This window comes from Heterodontus francisci, chromosome 49 (genome assembly GCF_036365525.1).
Source record: "Heterodontus francisci isolate sHetFra1 chromosome 49, sHetFra1.hap1, whole genome shotgun sequence".
Taxonomy (NCBI): domain Eukaryota; kingdom Metazoa; phylum Chordata; class Chondrichthyes; order Heterodontiformes; family Heterodontidae; genus Heterodontus; species Heterodontus francisci.
This window is the reverse complement of record NC_090419.1, coordinates 10,211,281-10,237,307: the sequence shown is the minus strand read 5'-3', so window position 1 is coordinate 10,237,307 and position 26,027 is coordinate 10,211,281. Positions and strand designations below refer to the sequence as shown.

General features: G+C 51.8%; 1 protein-coding gene across 6 annotated transcripts in view; it reads left to right on the top strand.

Annotated features, from left to right (window-relative positions):
* The window catches only part of nt5dc2 (5'-nucleotidase domain containing 2), a 160,504-nt gene that overhangs the window by 32,855 nt on the left and 101,622 nt on the right, over window positions 1-26,027 (top strand). For 5 of the 6 annotated variants that reach the window (XM_068024386.1, XM_068024385.1, XM_068024384.1 and 2 more), the window contains exon 3: window positions 21,006-21,189. The exons of the other annotated variant lie outside the window; for it this stretch is intronic. In XM_068024386.1, the coding sequence (XP_067880487.1) occupies window positions 21,006-21,189 (184 nt within the window). The remainder of the gene's footprint in view (window positions 1-21,005; window positions 21,190-26,027) is intronic. 6 annotated transcript variants of the gene reach the window in all.

The following is a 26,027-nucleotide window of genomic DNA, read 5'->3' as shown; positions in this document are numbered from 1 at the left end:
AATGCACTGTCTGAGACTGTGGTGGAGGCAGGTTCAGTGAGTGGTTAGGATCTGGAATGCACTGTCTCAGAGTGTGGTGGAGGCAGGTTCAGTGAGTGTTTAGGATCTGGAATGCACTGTCTGAGAGTGTGATGGAGGCAGGTTCAGTGAGTGTTTAGGATCTGGAATACACTGTCTGAGAGTGTGGTGGAGGCAGGTTCAGTGAGTGTTTTGGATCTGGAATGCACTGTCTGAGAGTGTGGTGGAGGCAGGTTCAGTGTGTGTATAGGATCTGGAATGCACTGTCTGAGAGTGTGATGGAGGCAGGTTCAGTGAGTGTTTAGGATCTGGAATGCACTGTCTGAGAGTGTGGTGGTGGCAGGTTCAGTGAGTGTTTAGGATCTGGAATGCACTGTCTGAGAGTGTGGTGGTGGCAGGTTCAGTGAGTGTTTAGGATCTGGAATGCACTGTCTGAGAGTGCGGTGGAGGCAGGTTCAGTGAGTGTTTAGGATCTGGAATGCACTGTCTGAGAGTGTGGTGGAGGCAGGTTCAGTGAGTGTTTAGGATCTGGAATGCACTGTCTGAGAGTGTGGTGGAGGCAGGTTCAGTGAGTGTTTAGGATCTGGAATGCACTGTCTGAGAGTGTGGTGGAGGCAGGTTCAGTGAGTGGTTAGGATCTGGAATGCACTGTCTCAGAGTGTGGTGGAGGCAGGTTCAGTGAGTGTTTAGGATCTGGAATGCACTGTCTGAGAGTGTGGTGGAGGCAGGTTCAGTGAGTGTTTAGGATCTGGAATGCACTGTCTGAGAGTGTGATGGAGGCAGGTTCAGTGAGTGTTTAGGATCTGGAATGCACTGTCTGAGAGTGTGGTGGAGGCAGGTTCAGTGAGTGTTTAGGATCTGGAATGCACTGTCTGAGAGTGTGGTGGAGGCAGGTTCAGTGAGTGTTTAGGATCTGGAATGCACTGTCTGAGAGTGTGGTGGAGGCAGGTTCAGTGAGTGGTTAGGATCTGGAATGCACTGTCTGAGAGTGTGGTGGAGGCAGGTTCAGTGAGTGTTGAGGATCAGGAATGCACTGTCTGAGAGTGTGGTGGAGGCAGGTTCAGTGAGTGTTTAGGATCTGGAATGCACTGTCTGAGAGTGTGGTGGAGGCAGGTTCAGAGAGTGTTGAGGATCAGGAATGCACTGTCTGAGAGTGTGGTGGAGGCAGGTTCAGTGAGTGTTTAGGATCTGGAATGCACTGTCTGAGAGTGTGGTGGAGGCAGGTTCAGTGAGTGGTTAGGATCTGGAATGCACTGTCCCAGAGTGTGGTGGAGGCAGGTTCAGTGAGTGTTTAGGATCTGGAATGCACTGTCTGAGAGTGTGATGGAGGCAGGTTCAGTGAGTGGTTAGGATCTGGAATGCACTGTCTGAGAGTGTGGTGGAGGCAGGTTCAGTGAGTGTTTAGGATCTGGAATGCACTGTCTGAGAGTGTGATGGAGGCAGGTTCAGTGAGTGTTTAGGATCTGGAATGCACTGTCTGAGAGTGTGGTGGAGGCAGGTTCAGTGAGTGTTTAGGATCTGGAATGCACTGTCTGAGAGTGTGATGGAGGCAGGTTCAGTGAGTGTTTAGGATCTGGAATGTACTGTCTGAGAGTGTGGTGGAGGCAGGTTCAGTCAGTGTTTAGGATCTGGAATGTACTGTCTGAGAGTGTGGTGGAGGCAGGTTCAGTGAGTGTTTAGGATCTGGAATGCACTGTCTGAGAGTGTGGTGGAGGCAGGTTCAGTGAGTGTTTAGGATCTGGAATGCACTGTCTGAGAGTGTGGTGGAGGTAGGTTCAGTGAGTGTTTAGGATCTGGAATGCACTGTCTGAGAGTGTGGTGGAGGCAGGTTCAGTGAGTGTTCAGGATCTGGAATGCACTGTCTGAGAGTGTGGTGGAGGCAGGTTCAGTGAGTGTTTAGGATCTGGAATGCACTGTCTGAGTTTGCGGTGGAGGCAGGTTCAGTGAGTGGTTAGGATCTGGAATGCACTGACTGAGAGTGTGGTGGAGGCAGGTTCAGTGAGTGTTTAGGATCTGGAATGCACTGTCTGAGAGTGTGGTGGAGGCAGGTTCAGTGAGTGTTTAGGATCTGGAATGCACTGTCTGAGAGTGTGGTGGAGGCAGGTTCAGTGAGTGTTTAGGATCTGGAATGCACTGTCTGAGAGTGTGGTGGAGGCAGGTTCAGTGTGTGTTTAGGATCTGGAATGCACTTTCTGAGAGTGTGGTGGAGGCAGGTTCAGTGTGTGTTTAGGATCTGGAATGCACTGTCTGAGAGTGTGGTAGAGGCAGGTTCAGTGAGTGTTTAGGATCTGGAATGCACTGTCTGAGAGTGTGGTGGAGGCAGGTTCAGTGAGTGTTTAGGATCTGGAATGCACTGTCTGAGAGTGTGATGGAGGCAGGTTCAGTGAGTGTTTAGGATCTGGAATGCACTGTCTGAGAGTGTGGTGGAGGCAGGTTCAGTGTGTGTTTAGGATCTGGAATGCACTGTCTGAGAGTGTGGTAGAGGCAGGTTCAGTGAGTGTTTAGGATCTGGAATGCACTGTCTGAGAGTGTGGTGGAGGCAGGTTCAGTGAGTGTTTAGGATCTGGAATGCACTGTCTGAGAGTGTGATGGAGGCAGGTTCAGTGAGTGTTTAGGATCTGGAATGCACTGTCTGAGAGTGTGGTGGAAGCAGGTTCAGTGAGTGTTTAGGATCTGGAATGCACTGTCTGAGAGTGTGGTGGAGGCAGGTTCAGTGAGTGTTTAGGATCTGGAATGCACTGTCTGAGAGTGTGGTGGAGGTAGGTTCAGTGAGTGTTTAGGATCTGGAATGCACTGTCTGAGAGTGTGGTGGAGGCAGGTTCAGTGAGTGTTCAGGATCTGGAATGCACTGTCTGAGAGTGTGGTGGAGGCAGGTTCAGTGAGTGTTTAGGATCTGGAATGCACTGTCTGAGTTTGCGGTGGAGGCAGGTTCAGTGAGTGGTTAGGATCTGGAATGCACTGACTGAGAGTGTGGTGGAGGCAGGTTCAGTGAGTGTTTAGGATCTGGAATGCACTGTCTGAGTTTGCGGTGGAGGCAGGTTCAGTGAGTGTTTAGGATCTGGAATGCACTGTCTGAGAGTGTGGTGGAGGCAGGTTCAGTGAGTGTTTCGGATCTGGAATGCACTGTCTGAGAGTGTGGTGGAGGCAGGTTCAGTGAGTGTTTAGGATCTGGAGTGCACTGTCTGAGAGTGCGGTGGAGGCAGGTTCAGTGAGTGTTTAGGATCTGGAATGCACTGACTGAGAGCGTGGTGGAGGCAGGTTCAGTGAGAGGTTAGGATCTGGAATGCACTGTCTGAGAGTGTGGTGGAGGCAGGTTCAGTGTGTGTTTAGGATCTGGAATGCACTGTCTGAGAGTGTGGTGGAGGCAGGTTCAGTGAGAGGTTAGGATCTGGAATGCACTGTCTGAGAGTGTGGTGGAGGCAGGTTCAGTGAGTTATTAGGATCTGGAATGCACTGTCTGAGAGTGTGGTGGAGGCAGGTTCAGTGAGTGTTTAGCATCTGAAATGCACTGTCTGTGAGTGTGGTGGAGGCAGGTTCAGTGAGTGTTTAGCATCTGAAATGCACTGTCTGAGAGTGTGGTGGAGGCAGGTTCAGTGAGAGGTTAGGATCTGGAATGCACTGTCTGAGAGTGTGGTGGAGGCAGGTTCAGTGAGTTATTAGGATCTGGAATGCACTGTCTGAGAGTGTGGTGGAGGCAGGTTCAGTGAGTGTTTAGCATCTGAAATGCACTGTCTGTGAGTGTGGTGGAGGCAGGTTCAGTGAGTGTTTAGCATCTGAAATGCACTGTCTGTGAGTGTGGTGGAGGCAGGTTCAGTGTGTGTTTAGGATCTGGAATGCACTGTTTGAGAGTGTCATGGAGGCAGGTTCAGTGAGTGTTTAGGATCTGGAATGCACTGTTTGAGAGTGTCGTGGAGGCAGGTTCAGTGAGTGTTTAGGATCAGGAATGCACTGTCTGAGAGTGTGGTGGAGGCAGGTTCAGTGAGTGTTTAGGATCTGGAATGCTCTGTCTGAGTGTGGTGGTGGCAGGTTCAGTGAGTGTTTAGGATCTGGAATACACTGTCTGAGAGTGTGGTGGAGGCAGATTCAGTGAGTGTTTAGGATCTGGAATACACTGTCTGAGAGTGTGGTGGAGGCAGGTTCAGTGAGTGTTTAGGATCTGGAATGCACTGTCTGAGAGTGTGGTGGAGGCAGATTCAGTGAGTGTTTAGGATCTGGAATACACTGTCTGAGAGTGTGGTGGAGGCAGGTTCAGTGTGTGTTTAGGATCTGGAATGCACTGTTTGAGAGTGTGGTGGAGGCAGGTTCAGTGAGTGTTTAGGATCTGGAATGCTCTGTCTGAGTGTGGTGGTGGCAGGTTCAGTGAGTGTTTAGGATCTGGAATACACTGTCTGAGAGTGTGGTGGAGGCAGATTCAGTGAGTGTTTAGGATCTGGAATACACTGTCTGAGAGTGTGGTGGAGGCAGGTTCAGTGTGTGTTTAGGATCTGGAATGCACTGTCTGAGAGTGTGGTGGAGGCAGGTTCAGTGAGTGTTTAGGATCTGGAATGTACTGTCTGAGAGTGTGGTGGAGGCAGGTTCAGTGAGTGTTTAGGATCTGGAATGCACTGTCTGAGAGTGCGGTGGAGGCAGGTTCAGTGAGTGTTTAGGATCTGGAATGCACTGTCTGAGAGTGTGGTGGAGGCAGATTCAGTGAGTGTTTAGGATCTGGAATACACTGTCTGAGAGTGTGGTGGAGGCAGGTTCAGTGAGTGTTTAGGATCTGGAATGCACTGTCTGAGAGTGTGGTGGAGGCAGGTTCAGTGAGAGGTTAGGATCTGGAATGCACTGTCTGAGAGTGAGGTGGAGGCAGGTTCAGTGAGTGTTTAGGATCTGGAATGCACTGTCTGAGACTGTGGTGGAGGCAGGTTCAGTGAGTTGTTAGGATCTGGAATGCACTGTCCGAGAGTGTGGTGGAGGCATGTTCAGTGAGTGTTTAGGATCTGGAATGCTCTGTCTGAGAGTGTGGTGGAGGCAGGTTCAGTGAGTGTTTAGGATCTGGAATGCACTGTCTGAGAGTGTGGTGGAGGCAGGTTCAGTGAGTGTTTAGGATCTGGAATGCACTGTCTGAGAGTGTGGTGGAGGCAGGTTCAGTGAGTGTTTAGGATCTGGAATGCACTGTCTGAGAGTGTGGTGGAGGCAGGTTCAGTGAGTGTTTAGGATCTGGAATGCACTGTCTGAGAGTGTGGTGGAGGCAGGTTCAGTGAGAGGTTAGGATCTGGAATGCACTGTCTGAGAGTGTGGTGGAGGCAGGTTCAGTGAGAGGTTAGGATCTGGAATACACTGTCTGAGAGTGTGGTGGAGGCAGGTTCAGTGAGTGTTTAGGATCTGGAATGCACTGTCTGAGAGTGTGGTGGAGGCAGGTTCAGTGAGTGTTTAGGATCTGGAATGCACTGTCTGAGAGTGTGGTGGAGGCAGGTTCAGTGAGTGTTTAGGATCTGGAATGCACTGTCTGAGAGTGTGGTGGAGGCAGGTTCAGTGAGTGTTTAGGATCTGGAATGCACTGTCTGAGAGTGTGGTGGAGGCAGGTTCAGTGAGTGTTTAGGATCTGGAATGCACTGTCCGAGAGTGTGGTGGAGGCAGGTTCAGTGAGTGTTTCGGATCTGGAATACACTGTCTGAGAGTGTGGTGGAGGCAGTTTCAGTGAGTGTCTTGGATCTGGAATGCACTGTCTGAGAGTGTGGTGGAGGCAGGTTCAGTGAGTGTTTCGGATCTGGAATACACTGTCTGAGAGTGTGGTGGAGGCAGGTTCAGTGAGTGTTTAGGATCTGGAATGCACTGTCTGAGAGTGTGGTGGAGGCAGGTTCAGTGAGTGTTTAGGATCTGGAATGCACTGTCTGAGAGTGTGGTGGAGGCAGGTTCAGTGAGTGTTTAGGATCTGGAATGCACTGTCTGAGAGTGTGGTGGAGGCAGGTTCAGTGAGTGTTTAGGATCTGGAATGCACTGTCTGAGAGTGTGGTGGAGGCAGGTTCAGTGAGTGTTTAGGATCTGGAATGCACTGTCTGAGAGTGTGGTGGAGGCAGGTTCAGTGAGTGTTTATGATCTGGAATGCACTGTCTGAGAGTGTGGTGGAGGCAGGTTCAGTGAGTGTTTAGGATCTGGAGTGCACTGTCTGAGAGTGCGGAGGAGGCAGGTTCAGTGAGTGTTTAGGATCTGGAATGCACTGTCTGAGAGTGTGGTGGAGGCAGGTTCAGTGAGTGTTTAGGATCTGGAATACACTGTCTGAGAGTGTGGTGGAGGCAGGTTCAGTGAGTGTTTAGGATCTGGAATGCACTGTCTGAGAGTGTGGTGGAGATAGGTTCAGTGAGTGTTTAGGATCTGGAATGCACTGTCTCAGAGTGTGGTGGAGGCAGGTACAGTGAGTGTTTAGGATCTGGAATGCACTGTCTGAGAGTGTGATGGAGGCAGGTTCAGTGAGTGTTTAGGATCTGGAATGCACTGTCTGAGAGTGTGGTGGTGGCAGGTTCAGTGAGTGTTTAGGATCTGGAATGCACTGTCTGAGAGTGCGGTGGAGGCAGGTTCAGTGAGTGTTTAGGATCTGGTATACACTCTCTGAGAGTGTGGTGGAGGCAGGTTCAGTGAGTGTTTAGGATCTGGAATGCACCGTCTGTGAGTGTGGTGGAGGCAGGTTCAGTGAGTGTTTAGGATCTGGAATGCACTGTCTGAGAGTGTGGTGGAGGCAGGTTCAGTGACTGTTTAGGATCTGGAATGCACTGTCTGAGAGTGTGGTGGAGGCAGGTTCAGTGAGTGTTTAGGATCTGGAATGTACTGTCTGAGAGTGTGGTGGAGGCAGGTTCAGTGTGTGTTTAGGATCTGGAATGCACTGTCTGAGAGTGTGGTGGAGGCAGGTTCAGTGAGTGTTTAGGATCTGGAATGCACTGTCTGAGAGTGTGGTGGAGGCAGGTTCAGTGAGTGTTTAGGATCTGGAATGCACTGTCTGAGAGTGTGATGGAGGCAGGTTCAGTGAGTGTTTAGGATCTGGAATGCACTGTCTGAGAGTGTGGTGGAGGCAGGTTCAGTGAGTGTTTAGGATCTGGAATGCACTGTCTGAGAGTGTGGTGGAAGCAGGTTCAGTGAGTGTTTAGGATCTGGAATGCACTGTCTGAGAGTGTGGTGGAGGCAGGTTCAGTGAGTGTTTAGGATCTGGAATGCACTGTCTGAGAGTGAGGTGGAGGCAGGTTCAGTGAGTGTTTAGGATCTGGAATGCACTGTCTGAGAGTGTGGTGGAGGCAGGTTCAGTGAGTGTTTAGGATCTGGAGTGCACTGTCTGAGAGTGTGGTGGAGGCAGGTTCAGTGTGTGTTTAGGATCTGGAATACACTGTCTGAGAGTGCGGTGGAGGCAGGTTCAGTGAGTGTTTAGGATCTGGAGTGCACTGTCTGAGAGTGTGGTGGAGGCAGGTTCAGTGAGTGTTTAGGATCTGGAGTGCACTGTCTGAGAGTGTGGTGGAGGCAGGTTCAGTGTGTGTTTAGGATCTGGAATGCACTGTCTGAGAGTGTGGTGGAGGCAGGTTCAGTGAGTGTTTAGGGTCTGGAATGCACTGTCTGAGAGTGTGGTGGAGGCAGGTTCAGTGAGTGTTTAGGATCTGGAATGCACTGACTGAGAGTATGGTGGAGGCAGGTTCAGTGAGTGTTTAGGATCTGGAATGCACTGGCTGAGAGTGTGGTGGAGGCAGGTTCAGTGAGTGTTTAGGGTCTGGAATGCACTGTCTGAGAGTGTGGTGGAGGCAGGTTCAGTGAGTGTTTAGGATCTGGAATGCACTGACTGAGAGTATGGTGGAGGCAGGTTCAGTGAGTGTTTAGGATCTGGAATGCACTGGCTGAGAGTGTGGTGGAGGCAGGTTCAGTGAGTGTTTAGGATCTGGAATGCACTGTCTGAGACTGTGGTGGAGGCAGGTTCAGTGAGTGTTTAGGATCTGGAGTGCACTGCCTGAGAGTGTGGTGGAGGCAGGTTCAGTGAGTGTTTAGGATCTGGAATACACTGTCTGAGAGTGTGGTGGAGGCAGGTTCAGTGAATGTTTAGGATGTGGAATGCACTGTCTGAGAGTGTGGTGGAGGCAGGTTCAGTGAGTGTTTAGGATCTGGAATGTACTGTCTGAGATTGTGGTGGAGGCAGGTTCAGTGAGTGTTTAGGATCTGGAATGCACTGTCTGAGAGTGCGGTGGAGGCAGGTTCAGTGAGTGTTTAGGATCTGGAGTGCACTGTCTGAGAGTGCGGAGGAGGCAGGTTCAGTGAGTGTTTAGGATCTGGAATGCACTGTCTGAGAGTGTGGTGGAGGCAGGTTCAGTGAGTGTTTAGGATCTGGAATACACTGTCTGAGAGTGTGGTGGAGGCAGGTTCAGTGAGTGTTTAGGATCTGGAATGCACTGTCTGAGAGTGTGGTGGAGATAGGTTCAGTGAGTGTTTAGGATCTGGAATGCACTGTCTCAGAGTGTGGTGGAGGCAGGTTCAGTGAGTGTTTAGGATCTGGAATGCACTGTCTGAGAGTGTGGTGGAGGCAGGTTCAGTGAGTGTTTAGGATCTGGAATGCACTGTCTGAGAGTGTGGTGGAGGCAGGTTCAGTGAGTGTTTAGGATCTGGAATGCACTGTCTGAGAGTGTGATGGAGGCAGGTTCAGTGAGTGTTTAGGATCTGGAATGCACTGTCTGAGAGTGTGGTGGTGGCAGGTTCAGTGAGTGTTTAGGATCTGGAATGCACTGTCTGAGAGTGCGGTGGAGGCAGGTTCAGTGTGTGTTTAGGATCTGGAATGCACTGTCTGAGAGTGTGGTGGAGGCAGGTTCAGTGAGTGTTTAGGATCTGGAGTACACTGTCTGAGAGTGCGGAGGAGGCAGGTTCAGTGAGTGTTTAGGATCTGGAATGCACTGTCTGAGAGTGTGGTGGAGGCAGGTTCAGTGAGTGTTTAGGATCTGGAATGCACTGTCTGAGAGTGTGGTGGAGGCAGGTTCAGTGAGTGTTTAGGATCTGGAATGCACTGTCTGAGAGTGTGGTGGAGGCAGGTTCAGTGAGTGTTTAGGATCTGGAATGCACTGTCTGAGAGTGTGGTGGAGGCAGGTTCAGTGAGTGTTTAGGATCTGGAATGCACTGTCTGAGAGTGTGGTGGAAGCAGGTTCAGTGAGTGTTTAGGATCTGGAATACACTGTCTGAGAGTGTGGTGGAGGCAGGTTCAGTGAGTGTTTAGGATCTGGAATGCACTGTCTGAGAGTGTGGTGGAGGCAGGTTCAGTGAGTGTTTAGGATCTGGAATGCACTGTCTGAGAGTGTGGTGGAGGCAGGTTCAGTGTGTGTTTAGGATCTGGAATGCACTGTCTGAGAGTGTGGTGGAGGCAGGTTCAGTGAGTGTTTATGATCTGGTATACACTCTCTGAGAGTGTGGTGGAAGCAGGTTCAGTGAGTGTTTAGGATCTGGTATACACTCTCTGAGAGTGTGGTGGAAGCAGGTTCAGTGAGTGTTTAGGATCTGGAATGCACTGTCTGAGAGTGTGGTGGAGGCAGGTTCAGTGAGTGTTTAGGATCTGGAATGCACTGTCTGAGAGTGTGGTGGAGGCAGGTTCAGTGAGTGTTTAGGATCTGGAATGCACTGTCTGAGAGTGTGGTGGAAGCAGGTTCAGTGAGTGTTTAGGATCTGGAATGCACTGTCTGAGAGTGTGGTGGAAGCAGGTTCAGTGAGTGTTTAGGATCTGGAATGCACTGTCTGAGAGTGTGGTGGAGGCAGGTTCAGTGAGTGTTTAGGATCTGGAATGCAGTGTCTGAGAGTGTGGTGGAGGCAGGTTCAGTGAGTGTTTAGGATCTGGAATACACTGTCTGAGAGTGTGGTGGAGGCAGGTTCAGTGAGTGTTTATGATCTGGTATACACTCTCTGAGAGTGTGGTGGAAGCAGGTTCAGTGAGTGTTTAGGATCTGGTATACACTCTCTGAGAGTGTGGTGGAAGCAGGTTCAGTGAGTGTTTAGGATCTGGAATGCACTGTCTGAGAGTGTGGTGGAAGCAGGTTCAGTGAGTGTTTAGGATCTGGAATGCACTGTCTGAGAGTGTGGTGGAGGCAGGTTCAGTGAGTGTTTAGGATCTGGAATGCACTGTCTGAGAGTGTGGTGGAGGCAGGTTCAGTGAGTGTTTAGGATCTGGAATGCACTGTCTGAGAGTGTGGTGGAGGCAGGTTCAGTGAGTGTTTAGGATCTGGAATGCACTGTCTGAGAGTGTGGTGGAGGCAGGTTCAGTGAGTGTTTAGGATCTGGAGTGCACTGTCTGAGAGTGCGGAGGAGGCAGGTTCAGTGAGTGTTTAGGATCTGGAATGCACTGTCTGAGAGTGTGGTGGAGGCAGGTTCAGTGAGTGTTTAGGATCTGGAATACACTGTCTGAGAGTGTGGTGGAGGCAGGTTCAGTGAGTGTTTAGGATCTGGAATGCACTGTCTGAGAGTGTGGTGGAGATAGGTTCAGTGAGTGTTTAGGATCTGGAATGCACTGTCTCAGAGTGTGGTGGAGGCAGGTTCAGTGAGTGTTTAGGATCTGGAATGCACTGTCTGAGAGTGTGATGGAGGCAGGTTCAGTGAGTGTTTAGGATCTGGAATGCACTGTCTGAGAGTGTGGTGGTGGCAGGTTCAGTGAGTGTTTAGGATCTGGAATGCACTGTCTGAGAGTGCGGTGGAGGCAGGTTCAGTGAGTGTTTAGGATCTGGTATACACTCTCTGAGAGTGTGGTGGAGGCAGGTTCAGTGAGTGTTTAGGATCTGGAATGCACCGTCTGTGAGTGTGGTGGAGGCAGGTTCAGTGAGTGTTTAGGATCTGGAATGCACTGTCTGAGAGTGTGGTGGAGGCAGGTTCAGTGACTGTTTAGGATCTGGAATGCACTGTCTGAGAGTGTGGTGGAGGCAGGTTCAGTGAGTGGTTAGGATCTGGAATGCACTGTCTCAGAGTGTGGTGGAGGCAGGTTCAGTGAGTGTTTAGGATCTGGAATACACTGTCTGAGAGTGTGGTGGAGGCAGGTTCAGTGAGTGTTTAGGATCTGGAATGCACTGTCTGAGAGTGTGATGGAGGCAGGTTCAGTGAGTGTTTAGGATCTGGAATGCACTGTCTGAGAGTGTGGTGGAGGCAGGTTCAGTGTGTGTTTAGGATCTGGAATGCACTGTCTGAGAGTGTGGTGGAGGCAGGTTCAGTGAGTGTTTAGGATCTGGAATGTACTGTCTGAGAGTGTGGTGGAGGCAGGTTCAGTGTGTGTTTAGGATCTGGAATGCACTGTCTGAGAGTGTGGTGGAGGCAGGTTCAGTGAGTGTTTAGGATCTGGAATGCACTGTCTGAGAGTGTGGTGGAGGCAGGTTCAGTGAGTGTTTAGGATCTGGAATGCACTGTCTGAGAGTGTGATGGAGGCAGGTTCAGTGAGTGTTTAGGATCTGGAATGCACTGTCTGAGAGTGTGGTGGAGGCAGGTTCAGTGAGTGTTTAGGATCTGGAATGCACTGTCTGAGAGTGTGGTGGAAGCAGGTTCAGTGAGTGTTAGGATCTGGAATGCACTGTCTGAGAGTGTGGTGGAGGCAGGTTCAGTGAGTGTTTAGGATCTGGAATGCACTGTCTGAGAGTGAGGTGGAGGCAGGTTCAGTGAGTGTTTAGGATCTGGAATGCACTGTCTGAGAGTGTGGTGGAGGCAGGTTCAGTGAGTGTTTAGGATCTGGAATGCACTGTCTGAGAGTGTGGTGGAGGCAGGTTCAGTGAGTGTTTAGGATCTGGAATGCACTGTCTGAGAGTGCGGTGGAGGTAGGTTCAGTGAGTGTTTAGGATCTGGAATGCACTGTCTGAGAGTGCGGTGGAGGCAGGTTCAGTGAGTGTTTAGGATCTGGAGTGCACTGTCTGAGAGTGTGGTGGAGGCAGGTTCAGTGTGTGTTTAGGATCTGGAATACACTGTCTGAGAGTGCGGTGGAGGCAGGTTCAGTGAGTGTTTAGGATCTGGAGTGCACTGTCTGAGAGTGTGGTGGAGGCAGGTTCAGTGAGTGTTTAGGATCTGGAGTGCACTGTCTGAGAGTGTGGTGGAGGCAGGTTCAGTGTGTGTTTAGGATCTGGAATGCACTGTCTGAGAGTGTGGTGGAGGCAGGTTCAGTGAGTGTTTAGGGTCTGGAATGCACTGTCTGAGAGTGTGGTGGAGGCAGGTTCAGTGAGTGTTTAGGATCTAGAATGCACTGACTGAGAGTATGGTGGAGGCAGGTTCAGTGAGTGTTTAGGATCTGGAATGCACTGGCTGAGAGTGTGGTGGAGGCAGGTTCAGTGAGTGTTTAGGGTCTGGAATGCACTGTCTGAGAGTGTGGTGGAGGCAGGTTCAGTGAGTGTTTAGGATCTGGAATGCACTGACTGAGAGTATGGTGGAGGCAGGTTCAGTGAGTGTTTAGGATCTGGAATGCACTGGCTGAGAGTGTGGTGGAGGCAGGTTCAGTGAGTGTTTATGATCTGGAATGCACTGTCTGAGACTGTGGTGGAGGCAGGTTCAGTGAGTGTTTAGGATCTGGAGTGCACTGCCTGAGAGTGTGGTGGAGGCAGGTTCAGTGAGTGTTTAGGATCTGGAATACACTGTCTGAGAGTGTGGTGGAGGCAGGTTCAGTGAATGTTTAGGATGTGGAATGCACTGTCTGAGAGTGTGGTGGAGGCAGGTTCAGTGAGTGTTTAGGATCTGGAATGTACTGTCTGAGATTGTGGTGGAGGCAGGTTCAGTGAGTGTTTAGGATCTGGAATGCACTGTCTGAGAGTGTGGTGGAGGCAGGTTCAGTGAGTGTTTAGGATCTGGAATGTACTGTCTGAGATTGTGGTGGAGGCAGGTTCAGTGAGTGTTTAGGATCTGGAATGCACTGTCTGAGAGTGTGGTGGAGGCAGGTTCAGTGAGTGTTTAGGATCTGGAATGCACTGTCTGAGAGTGTGGTGGAGGCAGGTTCAGTGTGTGTTTAGGATCTGGAATGCACTGTCTGAAAGTGTGGTGGAGGCAGGTTCAGTGTGTGTTTAGGATCTGGAATGCACTGTCTGAGAGTGTGGTGGAGGCAGGTTCAGTGAGTGTTTAGGATCTGGAATACACTGTCTGAGAGTGTGGTGGAGGCAGGTTCAGTGAGTGTTTAGGATCTGGAATGCACTGTCTGAGAGTGTGGTGGAGATAGGTTCAGTGAGTGTTTAGGATCTGGAATGCACTGTCTCAGAGTGTGGTGGAGGCAGGTTCAGTGAGTGTTTAGGATCTGGAATGCACTGTCTGAGAGTGTGGTGGAGGCAGGTTCAGTGAGTGTTTAGGATCTGGAATGCACTGTCTGAGAGTGTGGTGGAGGCAGGTTCAGTGAGTGTTTAGGATCTGGAATGCACTGTCTGAGAGTGTGATGGAGGCAGGTTCAGTGAGTGTTTAGGATCTGGAATGCACTGTCTGAGAGTGTGGTGGTGGCAGGTTCAGTGAGTGTTTAGGATCTGGAATGCACTGTCTGAGAGTGCGGTGGAGGCAGGTTCAGTGTGTGTTTAGGATCTGGAATGCACTGTCTGAGAGTGTGGTGGAGGCAGGTTCAGTGAGTGTTTAGGATCTGGAATGCACTGTCTGAGAGTGTGGTGGAGGCAGGTTCAGTGAGTGTTTAGGATCTGGAGTACACTGTCTGAGAGTGCGGAGGAGGCAGGTTCAGTGAGTGTTTAGGATCTGGAATGCACTGTCTGAGAGTGTGGTGGAGGCAGGTTCAGTGAGTGTTTAGGATCTGGAATGCACTGTCTGAGAGTGTGGTGGAGGCAGGTTCAGTGAGTGTTTAGGATCTGGAATGCACTGTCTGAGAGTGTGGTGGAGGCAGGTTCAGTGAGTGTTTAGGATCTGGAATGCACTGTCTGAGAGTGTGGTGGAGGCAGGTTCAGTGAGTGTTTAGGATCTGGAATGCACTGTCTGAGAGTGTGGTGGAGGCAGGTTCAGTGAGTGTTTAGGATCTGGAATGCACTGTCTGAGAGTGTGGTGGAGGCAGGTTCAGTGTGTGTTTAGGATCTGGAATGCACTGTCTGAGAGTGTGGTGGAGGCAGGTTCAGTGAGTGTTTATGATCTGGTATACACTCTCTGAGAGTGTGGTGGAAGCAGGTTCAGTGAGTGTTTAGGATCTGGTATACACTCTCTGAGAGTGTGGTGGAAGCAGGTTCAGTGAGTGTTTAGGATCTGGAATGCACTGTCTGAGAGTGTGGTGGAAGCAGGTTCAGTGAGTGTTTAGGATCTGGAATGCACTGTCTGAGAGTGTGGTGGAAGCAGGTTCAGTGAGTGTTTAGGATCTGGAATGCACTGTCTGAGAGTGTGGTGGAAGCAGGTTCAGTGAGTGTTTAGGATCTGGAATGCACTGTCTGAGAGTGTGGTGGAGGCAGGTTCAGTGAGTGTTTAGGATCTGGAATGCAGTGTCTGAGAGTGTGGTGGAGGCAGGTTCAGTGAGTGTTTAGGATCTGGAATACACTGTCTGAGAGTGTGTTGGAGGCAGGTTCAGTGAGTGTTTAGGATCTGGAGTGCACTGTCTGAGAGTGCGGTGGAGGCAGGTTCAGTGAGTGTTTAGGATCTGGAATGCACTGTCTGAGAGTGTGGTGGAGGCAGGTTCAGTGAGTGTTTAGGATCTGGAATGCACTGTCTGAGAGTGTGGTGGAGGCAGGTTCAGTGAGTGTTTAGGATCTGGAATACACTGTCTGAGAGTGTGGTGGAGGCAGGTTCAGTGAGTGTTCAGGATCTGGAATGCACTGTCTGAGTTTGTGGTGGAGGCAGGTTCAGTGAGTGTTTAGGATCTGAAATGCACTGTCTGAGAGTGTGGTGGAGGCAGGTTCAGTGAGTGTTTAGGATCTGGAATGCACTGTCTGAGAGTGTGGTGGAGGCAGGTTCAGTGAGTGTTTAGGATCTGGAGTGCACTGTCTGAGAGTGCGGTGGAGGCAGGTTCAGTGAGTGTTTAGGATCTGGAATGCACTGTCTGAGAGTGTGGTGGAGGCAGGTTCAGTGAGTGTTTAGGATCTGGAATGCACTGTCTGAGAGTATGGTGGAGGCAGGTTCAGTGAGTGTTTAGGATCTGGAATGCACTGTCTGAGAGTGTGGTGGAGGCAGGTTCAGTGAGTGTTTAGGATCTGGAATGCACTGACTGAGAGTATGGTGGAGGCAGGTTCAGTGAGTGTTTAGGATCTGGAATGCACTGTCTGAGAGTGTGGTGGAGGCAGGTTCAGTGAGTGTTTAGGATCTGGAATGCACTGTCTGAGAGTGCGGTGGAGGCAGGTTCAGTGAGTGTTTAGGATCTGGAATGCACTGTCTGAGAGTGTGGTGGAGGCAGGTTCAGTGAGTGTTTAGGATCTGGAGTGCACTGTCTGAGAGTGTGGTGGAGGCAGGTTCAGTGAGTGTTTAGGATCTGGAGTGCACTGTCTGAGAGTGTGCGGTGGAGGCAGGTTCAGTGAGTGTTTAGGATCTGGAATGCACTGTCTGAGAGTGCGGTGGAGGCAGGTTCAGTGAGTGTTTAGGATCTGGAGTACACTGTCTGAGAGTGCGGAGGAGGCAGGTTCAGTGAGTGTTTAGGATCTGGAATGCACTGTCTGAGACTGTGGTGGAGGCAGGTTCAGTGAGTGGTTAGGATCTGGAATTCACTGTCTCAGAGTGTGGTGGAGGCAGGTTCAGTGAGTGTTTAGGATCTGGAATGCACTGTCTGAGAGTGTGGTGGAGGCAGGTTCAGTGAGTGTTTAGGATCTGGAATGCACTGTCTGAGAGTGTGGTGGAGGCAGGTTCAGTGAGTGTTTAGGATCTGGAATGCACTGTCTGAGAGTGTGGTGGAAGCAGGTTCAGTGAGTGTTTAGGATCTGGAATGCACTGTCTGAGAGTGTGGTGGAGGCAGGTTCAGTGAGTGTTTATGATCTGGAATGCACTGTCTGAGAGTGTGGTGGAGGCAGGTTCAGTGAGTGTTTAGGATCTGGAATGCACTGTCTGAGAGTGTGGTGGAAGCAGGTTCAGTGAGTGTTTAGGATCTGGAATGCACTGTCTGAGAGTGTGGTGGAGGCAGGTTCAGTGAGTGTTTATGATCTGGAATGCACTGTCTGAGAGTGTGGTGGAGGCAGGTTCAGTGAGTGTTTAGGATCTGGAATACACTGTCTGAGAGTGTGGTGGAGGCAGGTTCAGTGAATGTTTAGGATGTGGAATGCACTATCTGAGATTGTGCTGGAGGCAGGTTCAGTGAGTGTTTAGGATCTGGAGTGCACTGTCTGAGTTTGTGGTGGAGGCAGGTTCAGTGAGTGTTTAGGATCTGAAATGCACTGTCTGAGAGTGCGGTGGAGGCAGGTTCAGTGAGTGTTTAGGATCTGGAGTGCACTGTCTGAGAGTGTCATGGAGGCAGGTTCAGTGAGTGTTTAGGATCTGGAATGCACTGTCTGAGAGTGTGGTGGAGGCAGGTTCAGTGAGTGTTTAGGATCTGGAATGCACTGTCTGAGAGTGTGATGGAGGCAGGTTCAGTGAGTGTTTAGGATCTGGAATGCACTGTCTGAGAGTGCGGTGGAGGCAGGTTCAGTGAGTGTTTAGGATCTGGAATGCACTGTCTGAGAGTGTGGTGGAGGCAGGTTCAGTGAGTGTTTAGGATCTGGAATGCACTGTCTGAGAGTGCGGTGGAGGCAGGTTCAGTGAGTGTTTAGGATCTGGAGTACACTGTCTGAGAGTGCGGAGGAGGCAGGTTCAGTGAGTGTTTAGGATCTGGAATGCACTGTCTGAGAGTGTGGTGGAGGCAGGTTCAGTGAGTGTTTAGGATCTGGAATGCACTGTCTGAGAGTGTGGTGGAGGCAGGTTCAGTGAGTGTTTAGGATCTGGAATGCACTGTCTGAGAGTGTGGTGGAGGCAGGTTCAGTGAGTGTTTAGGATCTGGAATGCACTGTCTGAGAGTGTGGTGGAGGCAGGTTTAGTGAGTGGTTAGGATCTGGAATGCACTGTCTCAGAGTGTGGTGGAGGCAGGTTCAGTGAGTGTTTAGGATCTGGAATGCACTGTCTGAGAGTGTGGTGGAGGCAGGTTCAGTGAGTGTTTAGGATCTGGAATGCACTGTCTGAGAGTGTGATGGAGGCAGGTTCAGTGAGTGTTTAGGATCTGGAATGCACTGTCTGAGAGTGTGGTGGAGGCAGGTTCAGTGAGTGTTTAGGATCTGGAATGCACTGTCTGAGAGTGTGGTGGAAGCAGGTTCAGTGAGTGTTTAGGATCTGGAATGCACTGGCTGAGAGTGTGGTGGAGGCAGGTTCAGTGAGTGTTTAGGATCTGGAATGCACTGGCTGAGAGTGTGGTGGAGGCAGGTTCAGTGAGTGTTTAGGATCTGGAATGCACTGTCTGAGAGTGTGGTGGAGGCAGGTTCAGTGAGTGTTTATGATCTGGAATGCACTGTCTGAGACTGTGGTGGAGGCAGGTTCAGTGAGTGTTTAGGATCTGGAATACACTGTCTGAGAGTGTGGTGGAGGCAGGTTCAGTGAGTGTTTAGGATCTGGAATGCACTGTCTGAGAGTGCGGTGGAGGCAGGTTCAGTGAGTGTTTAGGATCTGGAGTGCACTGTCTGAGAGTGCGGAGGAGGCAGGTTCAGTGAGTGTTTAGGATCTGGAATGCACTTTCTGAGACTGTGGTGGAGGCAGGTTCAGTGAGTGTTTAGGATCTGGAATGCACTGTCTGAGAGTGTGGTGGTGGCAGGTTCAGTGAGTGTTTAGGATCTGGAATGCACTGTCTGAGAGTGTGGTGGAGGCAGGTTCAGTGAGTGTTTAGGATCTGGAATGCACTGTCTGAGAGTGTGGTGGTGGCAGGTTCAGTGAGTGTTTAGGATGTGGAATGCACTGTCTGAGAGTGTGATGGAGGCAGGTTCAGTGAGTGTTTAGGATCTGGAATGCACTGTCTGAGAGTGTGGTGGTGGCAGGTTCAGTGAGTGTTTAGGATCTGGAATGCACTGTCTGAGAGTGTGGTGGAGGCAGGTTCAGTGAGTGTTTAGGATCTGGAGTACACTGTCTGAGAGTGCGGAGGAGGCAGGTTCAGTGAGTGTTTAGGATCTGGAATGCACTGTCTGAGAGTGTGGTGGAGGCAGGTTCAGTGAGTGTTTAGGATCTGGAATGCACTGTCTGAGAGTGTGGTGGAGGCAGGTTCAGTGAGTGTTTAGGATCTGGAATGCACTGTCTGAGAGTGTGGTGGAGGCAGGTTCAGTGAGTGTTTAGGATCTGGAATGCACTGTCTGAGAGTGTGGTGGAGGCAGGTTCAGTGAGTGGTTAGGATCTGGAATGCACTGTCTCAGAGTGTGGTGGAGGCAGGTTCAGTGAGTGTTTAGGATCTGGAATGCACTGTCTGAGAGTGTGGTGGAGGCAGGTTCAGTGAGTGTTTAGGATCTGGAATGCACTGTCTGAGAGTGTGGTGGAGGCAGGTTCAGTGAGTGTTTAGGATGTGGAATGCACTGTCTGAGAGTGTGGTGGAGGCAGGTTCAGTGAGTGTTTAGGATCTGGAATGCACTGTCTGAGAGTGTGGCGGAGGCAGGTTCAGTGAGTGTTTAGGATCTGGAATACACTGTCTGAGAGTGTGGTGGAGGCAGGTTCAGTGAGTGTTTAGGATCTGGAATGCACTGTCTGAGAGTGTGGTGGAGGCAGGTTCAGTGAGTGTTTAGGATCTGGAATGCACTATCTGAGATTGTGCTGGAGGCAGGTTCAGTGAGTGTTTATGATCTGGAATGCACTGTCTGAGAGTGTGGTGGAGGCAGGTTCAGTGAGTGTTTAGGATCTGGAATGCACTGTCTGAGAGTGTGGTGGAGGCAGGTTCAGTGAGTGTTCAGGATCTGGAATGCACTGTCTGAGTTTGTGGTGGAGGCAGTTTCAGTGATTGTCTAGCATCTGGAATGCACTGTCCGAGAGTGTGGTGGAGGCAGGTTCAGTGAGTGTTTAGGATCTGGAATGCACTGTCTGAGAGTGTGGTGGAGGCAGTTTCAGTGAGTGTCTTGGATCTGGAATGCACTGTCTGAGAGTGTGGTGAGGCAGGTTCAGTGAATGTTTAGGATCTGGAATGCTCTGTCTGAGAGTGTGTTGGAGGCAGGTTCAGTGAGTGTTTAGGATCTGGAATACACTGTCTGAGAGTGTGGTGGAGGCAGGTTCAGTGAGTGTTTAGGATCTGGAATGCACTGTCTGAGAGTGTGGTGGAGGCAGGTTCAGTGAATGTTTAGGATCTGGAATGCTCTGTCTGAGAGTGTGTTGGAGGCAGGTTCAGTGAGTGTTTAGGATCTGGAATACACTGTCTGAGAGTGTGGTGGAGGCAGGTTCAGTGAGTGTTTAGGATCTGGAATGCACTGTCCGAGAGTGTGGTGGAGGCAGTTTCAGTGAGTGTTCAGGATCTGGAATGCACTGTTTGAGAGTGTGGTGGAGGCAGGTTCAGTGAGTGTTTAGGATCTGGAATGCACTGTCTGAGAGTGTGGTGGAGGCAGGTTCAGTGAGTGTTTAGGATCTGGAATGCACTGTCTGAGAGTGTGGTGAAGGCAGGTTCAGTGAGTGTTTAGGATCTGGAATGCACTGTCTGAGAGTGTGGGGGAGGCAGGTTCAGTGAGTGTTTAGGATCTGGAATGCTCTGTCTGAGAGTGTGTTGGAGGCAGGTTCAGTGAGTGTTTAGGATCTGGAATACACTGTCTGAGAGTGTGGTGGAGGCAGGTTCAGTGAGTGTTTAGGATCTGGAATGCACTGTCTGAGAGTGTGGTGGAGGCAGGTTCAGTGAGTGTTTAGGATCTGGAATACACTGTCTGAGAGTGTGTTGGAGGCAGGTTCAGTGAGTGTTTAGGATCTGGAATGCACTGTCTGAGAGTGTGTTGGAGGCAGGTTCAGTGAGTGTTTAGGATCTGGAATGCACTGTCTGAGCGTGAGGTGGAGGCAGGTTCAGTGAGTGTTTAGGATCTGGAATACACTGTCTGAGAGTGTGTTGGAGGCAGGTTCAGTGAGTGTTTAGGATCTGGAATGCACTGTCTGAGAGTGTGGTGGAGGCAGGTTCAGTGAGTGTTTAGGATCTGGAATGCTCTGTCTGAGAGTGTGGTGGAGGCAGGTTCAGTGAGTGTTTAGGATCTGGAATGCACTGTCTGAGAGTGTGGTGGAGGCAGGTTCAGTGAGTGTTTAGGATCTGGAATGCTCTGTCTGAGAGTGTGGTGGAGGCAGGTTCAGTGAGTGTTTAGGATCTGGAATGCACTGTCTGAGAGTGTGTTGGAGGCAGGTTCAGTGAGTGTTTAGGATCTGGAATGCACTGTCTGAGAGTGTGGTGGAGGCAGGTTCGATCGAGGTCTTTCTCAGGGAATTGCATGGCATGTGCAGGGTTACGGGGAGAAGGTGGGGGAATGGCACTGGGTTAATTTCTCATTTGAAGAGTCAGTGCCAGTCCAGTGTGCCGAATGGCCTCCTTCTGTTCTGTAACTATTCTGTGATTCTCTCTCCTCTCTCTCCACACCCCCCCCCACCCCGCAACTCTCTCTCTCCTGTTTCTCGTTTCGCTCTCTCTCGCCCCTCTCCCTTCACCGATTCACACTCTGCCAACTGTTATTTCACGATTCCACATCGTGAGGGAGGAGAGTGAAAAAAAAAGAAGAGAGAGATAACGCGAGAGAGAAAGGGAGAGAAAGCGGGAGAGAGGGAGGGAGAGAGAAATAGGGAGAGACAGATAGAGGGAGAAAGAGGGAGAGAGAGAGACCAAGAGAGTAAAAAAAGGATATTTCACAATTCGCTCCTCCAATTGCAGCCCCCGATTCCCATCGCTCCACCATTGGCGGCCGTGCCTTCAGCTGCCTGGGGCCCTAAGCTCTGGAATTCCCTCCCTAAACCTCTCCGCCTCTCTCTCTCCTCCTTCTAAGACGCTGCTTAAAACCGACCTCTTTGACCGAGCTTTTGGTCGCCCGTCCCTAATATCTCCTGATGTGTCTGATATCCTCTCCTGCGGGGCGGTACAGGGGGTGTAACAGATCCTGGCACAGTTGGCTTGGCCGTGGGTTGACAACTCCTCCTGCCTCTTTCAGGAAGATCTGCCTTGGCTGCAGGTGCCCGCGGGATGACCACGCGATGAAGGCTCTGCCCATGGAGACGGAGAAGATGGTTTACAAGATGGTCAGCACGTTCCAGCGCCACTCGATCTCCGATGACGACTCCGGTTGTGCTTTGGAGGAATATGCCTGGGTCCCACCAGGGCTGAAACCTGATCAGGTCAGTGCCCCACCCTTGGCAGACCTCCCAGCATCTTCGTCTCCAGCGAGGGGCCCGGCTCCCCAGCGTGGCGGCCGTTATGAGCACAGCAAGCTCCCGCCAACAGCAATGAGACAATTATTGTATCAATCAATTATCCTTCTCCTACTCTTGAGTTCCGATCACAACTCGCACTGAGTCCCATTCACCCATCACCCATCACCCCCACCCCTGTGCTCGCTGACCAACATTGGCTCCCAGTCCGGCAACCCCTCCATTTTATAACTCACATCCTGGTGTTCAAATCCCTCAGCCCCTCCCTATCTCTGTAACCGCCTCCAACCCCGACAACTCTCCCTATCTCTGTAACCTCCTTCAGCCCCTGCAACCCTCCCTATCTCTGTAACCTCCTCCAGTCCCTACAACCCTCCCTATCTCTGTAACCTCCTCCAGCCCCTACAACCCTCCCTGTCTCTGTAACCTCCTCCAGTCCCTACAACCCTCCCTATCTCTGTAACCTCCTCCAGCCCCTACAACCCTCCCTATCTCTGTAACCTCCTCCAGTCCCTACAACCCTCCTCATCTCTGTAACCTCCTCCAGCCCCTACAACCCTCCCTGTCTCTGTAACCTCCTCCAGTCCCTACAACCCTCCCTATCTCTGTAACCTCCTCCAGCCCCTCCAACCCTCCCTGTCTCTCTAACCTCCTCCAGCCCCTACAACCCTCCCTATCTCTATAACCTCCTCCAGCCCCTACAACCCTCCGAGATCTCTGCCCTCCTCCAATTCCGGCCTCTTGACCATCCCCCGATTCCCATCGCTCCACCATTGGCGGCCGTGCCTTCAGCTGCCTGGGGCCCTAAGCTCTGGAATTCCCTCCCTAAACCTCTCCGCCTCTCTCTATCCTCCTCAAAACTGACCTCTTTGACTGAGCTTTTGGTCGCCTGTCCCTCACATCTCCTGATGTGGCTCGGGGCTAAATTTGGTCTGATTTATGCTCCTGTGAAACACCATGGGACAGTGGAGAGGGAGCTTTACTCTGTATCTATCCCCATTTTTTTTTAAGCTGGCCTTTATACTTCTTTTATATATTTTATGTCGAGGGGGCCTTTATTCCTCAGGCCCCCTTTATATACATATTTTTTTATAAATAACTTTATTCAAATCAAATAAACAAAAACTCAAATTAAAATGCCATTCTCGGCGTCGACAATGCACTCCAGTCCCTGCGGTGCCCACCGGTCGCGGAAGGCCTCAAGCGTACCGGCGGACACCGCATGCTCCTTCTCCAGGGACACACTCCAGGGCGCGAACGTAACCACGGAAGAGGGGCAGGCAATCGGGGAGGACGGACCCCCCGACGGCCCGCAGACTGAACCTGTAAATTGCCACCTTGGCCAGGCCCAGGAGCAGACCGACGAGGAGATCCTCCTCCCGGCCCGAGCCCCTCCGCACCGGGTGCCCAAAGATCAGGAGCGTGGGACTGAAGTGCAGCCAGAACTTGAGGAGCAGCCCCTTCAGATACTCAAAGAGGGGCTGCAACCTCGCACACTCCGTATAAATGTGGAACACGGACTCGTCCAGGCCACAGAAAGTACAGCTGGCCTGGGAGTCCGTGAACCTACTTAAAAGCCTATTGCACGGGACTGCTCTGTGCAGCACCCTCCACCCCAGGTCCCCGATGTAAAGGGGGAAGACTCCCGCGTAGAGAGACCTCCATCGGGGTTTCCCCTCACCGCCAGATGGCAACGCGGACCGCCAGGGCGTGTCCGGCCGGCTGACGAGGACGAGGAGGTGGAGAGTGTGCAGGAGCAGCCCGTACAGGAAACCCCTCTGCGCCGATTGGAATGGCACGGAGGGCATTTCCGAGAGGCGGCTCGGGTTGTGCGGGACCGGCTCCTGAGGAAGGTTTCGGGGCCTGGGTCCGATGAGCAGTTCGGCCAAGCGGGGGTCAGCTCGGCCGGGATCGCTCCGCACTCCCGAGCCCCCTCGCCACCCACAGTGAGGGGCGTCCAGGGGGTTTCGGCTACTCCTCCGCCCGCCGGACCGTCCCCGGAGTCGGCCGCCTGCACAGCCGAGGTGCTCTCCTCCGCTGGCGGGGGAGTGCCCTGACCGGAGTCGGCCATGTTCCAGACTCGGAATAGATCCCGGTAAAAGACAGGCAACTCCCTCAGAGAGGTGCGGCTAACGGTCTCCGCCGGGAGCTGCGTGTCGTCTTGAAGGCAGTGACACTGGCGGAAAAAATACGTCGCCAGCGCACACCATTTGGGAGGACGCTCGACGTACAGGTATCTCTGCAGGGTCCGAAGGCGGAGAGTCGCAGCCTGGGTGCAGACGCACACCAGCGACTGACCGCCCTCCTCAATCGGGAGACTCAGGACCGCGGCAGAGACCCAGTGTTTCCTCTTGCCCCAGAAGAAATCGACGAGTTTCTTCTGGATCTTGGTGGCAAATACAGGGGGCGGGGCCAAAGTAACCAACCGGTACCACAGCATGGAGGTCACCAGTTGGTTTATGACCAGCGCTCGGCCCCTGTAGGAAAGCACTCGGAGCAGTCCTGTCCAGCGCCCCAGCCGAGCGGTGACTTTCGCCTCCAACTCCTGCCAGTTTGCCGGCCAGGCTTCCTCAGCGGGGCTAAGATGGACTCCCAGATAGAGGAGGTGCGTGGTGCTCCATGCAAAAGGTGTCATCTCCTCCGGCAGGGAGTCCACCCGCCACTGACCCACCAGGAGTCCGGAACATTTCTCCCAATTGATCCTCGCGGAGGACGCGGCAGAAAAGGTCTGCTGGCAGTCGCGCATCCTCCGCAAGTCAACGGGATCTGTGATTGCGAGGAGCACGTCGTCGGCGTAAGCCGAGAGGACGACCCGCATGGCCGGCTCGTGCAGAGCCAATCCCGTCAACCTCCTGCGAAGCAGGCACAGGAAGGGCTCCACGCAGATGGTATACAATTGGCCGGACATGGGGCATCCCTGACGCACTCCTCTCCCAAAGCGAAGGGGCGCCGTCAAGGACCCGTTAACTTTGACTAGACACTCTGCGGCGGTGTATAAAAGTCGGACCCGGGCCACAAAATGCTGGGATACGAAGGCCAGGTGTGAAGTGGACTGGGACAATTCCGCCTTTGGATTATTGGGAGGCCCAGTACCTTGCTCAAACAAACCAGCCTTCCTGCTCACGAGGCCTACAAGCCTGGACCCATAGCAACAGCCGAAATCCAGGTCGGCCAAAACTGAAGGCCAGCCCTGGAGCTAGTGTGGGGCAACGGGGGAGGATAGGTGGGTGAATTCACTAGATTAGAACGGTGAGAGCACCTGTATTTACCCAAATGCAACTTCTCTTTAATCCCTCCAATATTGTTAGGAGCACAGAGCCTGGATTTCATATCTACAGATCTTTAAATTCAATCTCCTCTCTCTCAGGGAGATATCTGTACACTGACTGGTGTCTCTCAGTCCCCTCTCTCTGGGTGATATCTGTACACTGACTGGTGTCTCTCAGTCCCTCTCTCTCAGGGTGATATCTGTACACTGACTGGTGTCTCTCAGTCCCTCTCTCTCTGGGTGATATCTGTACACTGACTGGTGTCTCTCAGTCCCTCTCTCTCAGGGTGATATCTGTACACTGACTGGTGTCTCTCAGTCCCCTCTCTCTCAGGGTGATATCTGTACACTGACTGTTGTCTCTCAGTCCCCTCTCGCTCAGGGTGATATCTGTACACTGACTGGTGTCTCAGTCCCCTCTCTCTCAGGGTGATATCTGTAAACTGACTGGTGTCTCTCAGTCCCCTCTCGCTCAGGGTGATATCTGTACACTGACTGGTGTCTCACAGTCCCCTCTCTCTCAGGGTGATATCTGTACACTGTCTGCTGTCTCTCAGCCCCTCTCTCTCTGGGTGATATCTGTACACTGACTGGTGTCTCAGTCCCCTCTCTCTCAGGGTGATATCTGTAAACTGACTGGTGTCTCTCAGTCCCCTCTCGCTCAGGGTGATATCTGTACACTGACTGGTGTCTCAGTCCCCTCTCTCTCAGGGTGATATCTGTACACTGACTGGTGTCTCTCAGTCCCTCTCTCTCAGGGTGATATCTGAACACTGACTGGTGTCTCTCAGTCCCCTCTCTCAGGGAGATATCTGTACACTGACTGGTGTCTCTCAGTCCCCTCTCTCTGGGTGATATCTGTACACTGACTGGTGTCTCTCAGTCCCCTCTCTCTCAGGGTGATATCTGTACACTGACTGGTGTCTCTCAGTCCCCTCTCTCTGGGTGATATCTGTACACTGACTGGTGTCTCTCAGTCCCTCTCTCTCAGGGTGATATCTGTACACTGACTGGTGTCTCTCAGTCCCCTCTCTCTCAGGGTGATATCTGTACACTGACTGGTGTCTCTCAGTCCCTCTCTCTCAGGGTGATATCTGAACACTGACTGGTGTCTCTCAGTCCCCTCTCTCAGGGAGATATCTGTACACTGACTGGTGTCTCTCAGTCCCCTCTCTCTGGGTGATATCTGTACACTGACTGGTGTCTCTCAGTCCCCTCTCTCTCAGGGTGATATCTGTACACTGACTGGTGTCTCTCAGTCCCCTCTCTCTGGGTGATATCTGTACACTGACTGGTGTCTCTCAGTCCCTCTCTCTCAGGGTGATATCTGTACACTGACTGGTGTCTCTCAGTCCCCTCTCTCTCAGGGTGATATCTGTACACTGACTGTTGTCTCTCAGTCCCTCTCTCTCTGGGTGATATCTGTACACTGACTGGTGTCTCAGTCCCCTCTCTCTCAGGGTGATATCTGTAAACTGACTGGTGTCTCTCAGTCCCCTCTCGCTCAGGGTGATATCTGTACACTGACTGGTGTCTC